This window comes from Nicotiana attenuata, unplaced genomic scaffold (assembly GCF_001879085.1).
Source record: "Nicotiana attenuata strain UT unplaced genomic scaffold, NIATTr2, whole genome shotgun sequence".
Lineage (NCBI taxonomy): Eukaryota > Viridiplantae > Streptophyta > Magnoliopsida > Solanales > Solanaceae > Nicotiana > Nicotiana attenuata.
This window is the reverse complement of record NW_017673228.1, coordinates 75,590-81,499: the sequence shown is the minus strand read 5'-3', so window position 1 is coordinate 81,499 and position 5,910 is coordinate 75,590. Positions and strand designations below refer to the sequence as shown.

Genomic DNA, 5,910 nt, shown 5'->3' with positions numbered 1-5,910 from the left:
ATTGTTTCAGATTATCGTGGATATGACCCACGATAATAAGGTGTGAATGTCGAGGAATTAGGGTTGTAGGTTGACAGATAATAGTGTGTTCCTCCTAGGCTAACCAGTAGTGCTAGGACTATTTTTTTTATTATTATTATTACAGGTTGTGGCATTCACGCCGTTACCAAAAAATAACTTTTCTATTTCTATGATGTAAGGGTAAGATTTGCATAGACACTATTCTCCTCGGATCATATTTATGAGATGATCAAACTGGGTTTTTTGTTATTATCGTAGATATTAGAAAATAATTAAATGGAGTACTTATTTTGATTAGTGTGAAATTTATAATGATGGACCGATGGGTGACTAGCAGAAAAGTTGCTTCGTTGTCGGAGTGTTGAACAGCCACTGAACTGGGGGAAAAAATGCAGGCGTTTCTATCAACACCAAATACAGCAAAAACCTGTTACTCCAATCACACAAGATTAATACACAACAATCAATATCTCACCTCTAGAAATTTCCGTTTGCCCCTTTCACCATCCCCTAAATCACTTCACTTCTCAAACTCCCATTCACCAATTCTTGTTTTGAATCAAAAACCCAAACCCATTTCCCAAATATCGAGCAGGTCAATACGTGGACCTCTTCTGTGTGCAAATTCGTCAAATGCCATTACTGCAGATGATAATAACAGCAAGAAAAGCTTCGGGGATTGGATCCAAACTGTTGGGGAGGCCATTTCTGTCTTGTTTCCTTTATGGGTAGCTTTGGGTTGCTTAATTGGGCTGTTCAAACCCAATTCCTATAATTGGGTCAAACCCCAATGGACCGTGATGGGTATTACTCTTACGATGCTTGGGATGGGAATGACTCTTACTTTTGATGACCTTCGTTCTGCTTTAGCTATGCCTAAACAGTTATTCTGCGGTTTCGTCCTTCAGTACTCGGTATTTTATTAAATTTTGTCCTTAGAATATTTATTAGTCCTTTTAGTGTACTTGTGAAATGTTAATGAATAAGTAAGTTGATCAATCAAAGGTCCAAATTATCACCGGTGTCGGAGGTGGAGCCAGTATTTCAGGTTCTGGATTTTTGGGACCGCGATTTCAAGTGTTAATAATTGAGTTCTAGATTTAATATTTATACATATTTCATGAATTCAAAACACCAAATACACTGCTTGAGCAAAAGCTATTGGGTTCAGCCGAACCTATATGTCGGCTTGTGCCTTCGCCCTTGACCGGTGTTGTAAGCATGCAGCTAGAAATAATCCAGCCATAGTAATAGAGGTAACATTTATACCCAAAGTATTGTTTTGATGTATGAAGCTTTGTCCATTTTAGTCTACATTTGTGGCAGAAGGAGCAACATTTATTCTGTAATTTGATTGATAACCAATAAATCCGTTGTTTTTAGCTTTGATGCTCGGTGGATTTGAACTCATAGACCCCCATGCTACGGTTACTTGTGGTCCAACGACGTCCGCCTACCGCACATTTCTCTTTATACTACCTTTGGCATCGAACCAAAGCCCTAGGAGCAGCTTTTTTTTCTCTAACTTAGAAATTAATCGTTTGTTTGTTCTCTGACTAGTTCTTAAGTTTGGTACCATCCAACTCCTTGTTGTTCCATGAGCAAGATGATAAAATGATATGGATGAAGTATGCTGACAACTTGTAAATACATTTCCAAAAACCATATGCAAATTCGAAATGAATTGTAGCACTTTGCTACCAAGTGCATTTCACCATTTAAAGACAGAAGACTTAGTTAGGGTTAAGATTTATATCGGGATTCCTTCCCTTTAGGGTGAAAACTGATATTATTTTGGTTTTGTGTTCCTAAGCTGCCAATTGTCGATTTTATCCAGATTTGTCAGCTTCCGATTATGCATTTTCTTCCTCTTGAATGCTAGCTCTTAGATTGCAACTCAAATATATGCTTCCCTGGACTTCTTTTTTCCTTGTTAAACTAATAGTTTGTTCTATTTGTCCATCCTCTCTTTTGTTCAAGAAGTTCCACTTCCTGTGATGTCTCTCGGAAAACACTTTATATATAAAGTGAACTTGTTCCGCATTTCTGTTTACCTTGTCATTCATTAGTCATTCATTGTTCACTTCTTGTGACGACCTGCGTGCAGTTTATCCCACACTACTAAGAAAATATATTTCCTGCCTAATTTTCTTGGCATGGACACATTAACAGCCTGTTTTCTGGTGTAGGTAATGCCTTTATCAGGATATTTTATTAGTAAGCTGTTAAATTTGCCATCCCATTATGCAGCAGGCTTGATATTGGTTGGCTGCTGTCCTGGAGGTATGCTTAGTTAGACTCCTTTTCAAACCCTCTACTTATAGACATTTACTAAGCATCTCATGCATTCTTCTGCAGGGACGGCAAGTAACATTGTCACTTACATTGCACGGTAGGTACTTTTGGAAAGTTCTCTTGTATCATTGTTATTCATATTACTATTGTTTTGCTGTTGTTTCCATTATAAATACCTACTAGGTGTCATTTAACTGCAGTGGAAATGTGGCGCTTTCAGTATTGATGACTGCTGCAAGTACCCTATCTGCCGTGGTTAGTAGTTTTGTTTGGTTGATGAATATAATATGCATATAAGACGTTTATATCTGTACATATGCTTATGTTGTGTGTTTAATGCATCACAAGCATAAATGACCTAAAACAATTCATGAGGTAGTTCTAAAATGTTTAACTTAAGGTAAGCTCTAAAGTCTTGTGAATAAAGCTTTTGGCCGACAAAGAAATGCATTATTGACAGAATAATCAACAAGCAACTAAATCAAATCTGGGGAGCTTCTTTTTCAAGTTACTATGAATTTGAATTCTCTTGATTACCCAAAAGCATGAAGGCATTTGGAGGAGTTGGTTCATTTTGTCCTAAGAGTGATACAAGCTTAATAAGATTGCAGAGCAGTCAACTGTTGCCTTCATCAAAGACAAAGATGAACAGTCAGGATCGACATCAGATATAGACAGGACATTTTTGAAATTCAGGTGGGAAAAATATGCAGATTTAAGTGAAGGCTTCAGCACTAATTACAATCATTTCTTTTCTAAACGATTAAATTAATCCCTACCACCAGAGTTGTAGTGCAAGCAGGTCCAAATAATTAGCCTCTAGACAACAATCAAGGTGCAGGGTTAGAGAGTGTGACACTGAGCATTCAGTGATCATATGAAAGTGTCAAGTGCAGAACAGGAAAGTGTGTGTTGATCGTCAAGAATATAAAAAGAGATTTAGGTTCTTAGGTTGTTTTCTTGATATGTAGTTTTTTTAGATTGTTGATCTGTGTTTAACTATGATAGCAAAATTATTGGTAGGCAAATCCGTGTTTGGGACTGCTCTGAAAAGATACAAATGGCAATCTCTATATCTAAATGTAATAAACAAAGCATTATCTCGCCAATTAATAGGCAACAAAAGCACTTTTGTCTAAGACTGGTGGGCCGTTCTATATTAGTACACTCATATTCTTAAACAATGTGGTAAAAGGATGACACTTTCTTAATATCGTTGAAGATACTCTAATCCTATCTGATGGTGTGAGAGCTCCCTTAAGTTAATTGACCTTTCTGGTTACACGTCCAGGTGATGACCCCTTTCCTAACAGAGAAACTTGCAGGGCAATTTGTTGCAGTAGATGCAGCTGGACTTTTCATGTCCACTTTGCAGGTCCATTTCCTAATTTGGTTATTGGATTATCATTATCGTAGTATTGTAATTTGTCAGAATAAATTATAAAGCCTGCCAACATGCAGGTGGTTCTTCTTCCTGTCTTAGCTGGTGCATTTCTGAATCAGTATTTCAAAGGCCTTGTCAAAATTGTGTCTCCATTGATGCCCCCTATTGCTGTAGCAACTGTTGCAGTTCTTTGTGGAAATGCAATTGCGCAGAGTTCTTCTGCAATCCTCATGTCAGGTCAACAGGTCGTCTTAGCTGCTGCTCTTCTTCATGCATCTGGTTTCTTCTTTGGCTACGTACTCTCAAGGATGCTCGGGGTTGATGTATCATCCTCAAGGACAATATCTATTGAAGTCGGCATGCAGGTAAGCAAATGATTTCAGAAATAGACTCTGGGAAGAGCTCTCTCTCCCCATTTATCCTAAAAAAAAAAAAAAAAAAAAAAAAAATTGCCATTTCCAGTCCTTGGTGACTGAAGAAGATATTTGTAAACGTATTACAAAATGGCACCTGAAAAACAATCAGGGGAAAGATGACACTTAAATAATTAGATAAGCCCTTGATATAAACCATGCCTTCTAGCAAGGTGCTGTATAGTCATTAAATTGTACTTTTTTTGTTGCAGAACTCAGTTCTTGGAGTAGTTCTTGCCACTCAGCACTTTGGTAATCCCCTTACTGCAGTACCATGTGCAGTTTCTAGTGTTTGTCACTCAATATTTGGCAGTGCCTTGGCTGGTATCTGGAGGCGCTCTGTTCCCGATCAAGTGCAGCACTGAGTCACTCTCTTGGTGTATCTTGGCAATTGTTCTGAGATTGTAGCGTTCTTTTTTCTACACTGCATTGCAAAGTGATACATCAAGCTTGTTAGTCATTAGAAGTCCCTAGTGTTGATGTCTGGTTAATCACCATTGATATTCGATACCAACAACATTTTTATTTTTTTGGTGGTGATTTCAAGGTGTTCCAGCTAACTTTTGAATTCTGGGAACTTCTAAAACTGCTTCGATAAGAAAAATTGATCAATTACGCTGGAAGTACCTATGGTTATAATCTCTACGGATGTGGTGGGGGATTGTGCTTAGGGAGTTTAGACGCATTTCCTTAATTCAACTATTCGACGGTAGTATCAAACATGTGGATTGACATTCATGTTTTTTTCTTCTTTTTTTATCAAGATAAGATTTTTTTGTTTCTTGGACATTCATGTTTTTTTTTAAAAGGAAAGCATCCTATAAATGTAGTCAAATCTTCTTTCTGTATTAGTAAGCAAAGTCTATCGTCCCACCCTAAATAGTTGATAAGACCAGGGTAGAGCTAGAAGTGAATCCAAAATTTAGAGTTAGTATGTTCATTACTAGGGTGGTCTTATTATATGTATATATTTCAAAATTCTCTTTGCAGATGCGTACATAATTCGGGTCGCACCGGTTTAGCTGAACCATTTAGCACATACGTCATAAAATACGCCCCTGGCTACTCCCGATACCTTTCAGTAATAAATAGTAGGAGGGACCATATTCATATATGGAGTCTGAAACTGAAATGATGCCATTTTGGACATAAAATACGTTTTTACAGTTAAAAAAAAAGTTACATTTCTACATAAAACGCAGTATAATACTGCGTTTTACCTTAACGGAAAGTTAGCCGTTAAAGTAAAACGCAGTATTATATTGCGTTTTACTTAAAAATTGGGCCCACCAAATAAGTGTTCTGCAGTGCTGACATAAATAATTTGTTTTTTAGTGTAAAACGTATTATAATACTACATTTTACAGAAAACGTAGTATTATAATACGTTTTACACTAAAATTTGGGCCCACCAATAATTGTTCTGTGGATAACTGACATAACAATAATTCAAATACATAAAACGTCTTATTATACTGCGTTTTACATAAAAAAAATCTGCACCCCAAGCTAGGACTTGCCTTATTTAAAGGCGTTAGAATTTTATGAAAATCCATTCAAAACTTTCCTTCAAACTTCCGTTCATACTTCTCTTCATCTTATCAAGCATTTGTTTATAATGTCTGAAGAGCCAAAAATAAGGGTTTCATTATATTGGGGGGGTGAGGTTGTAATAGAGAATAACTCTGTGAGGTATAGCTCACCTCCACAGTGTCATGTTAAATTGCCGCTTACAATGGAGTACGATAAATTGGTATCGTTGTTACGTAAAAAAATGAGTGTGAGGAAACGTTCGGT

General features: G+C 36.9%; 1 protein-coding gene across 1 annotated transcript; it reads left to right on the top strand.

The window, feature by feature from the left end:
* The first annotated feature begins 317 nt into the window (after positions 1-317).
* LOC109215781 (probable sodium/metabolite cotransporter BASS1, chloroplastic) lies at positions 318-4,752 on the top strand. The gene is made up of 7 exons (XM_019379889.1): positions 318-935; positions 2,211-2,304; positions 2,380-2,413; positions 2,517-2,571; positions 3,608-3,691; positions 3,778-4,065; positions 4,326-4,752. The coding sequence occupies exons 1-7, from the start codon at positions 411-413 to the stop codon at positions 4,476-4,478; spliced, it is 1,233 nt and encodes a 410-aa protein (XP_019235434.1). The 5' UTR covers positions 318-410; the 3' UTR covers positions 4,479-4,752.
* Positions 4,753-5,910: the final 1,158 nt, after the last annotated feature.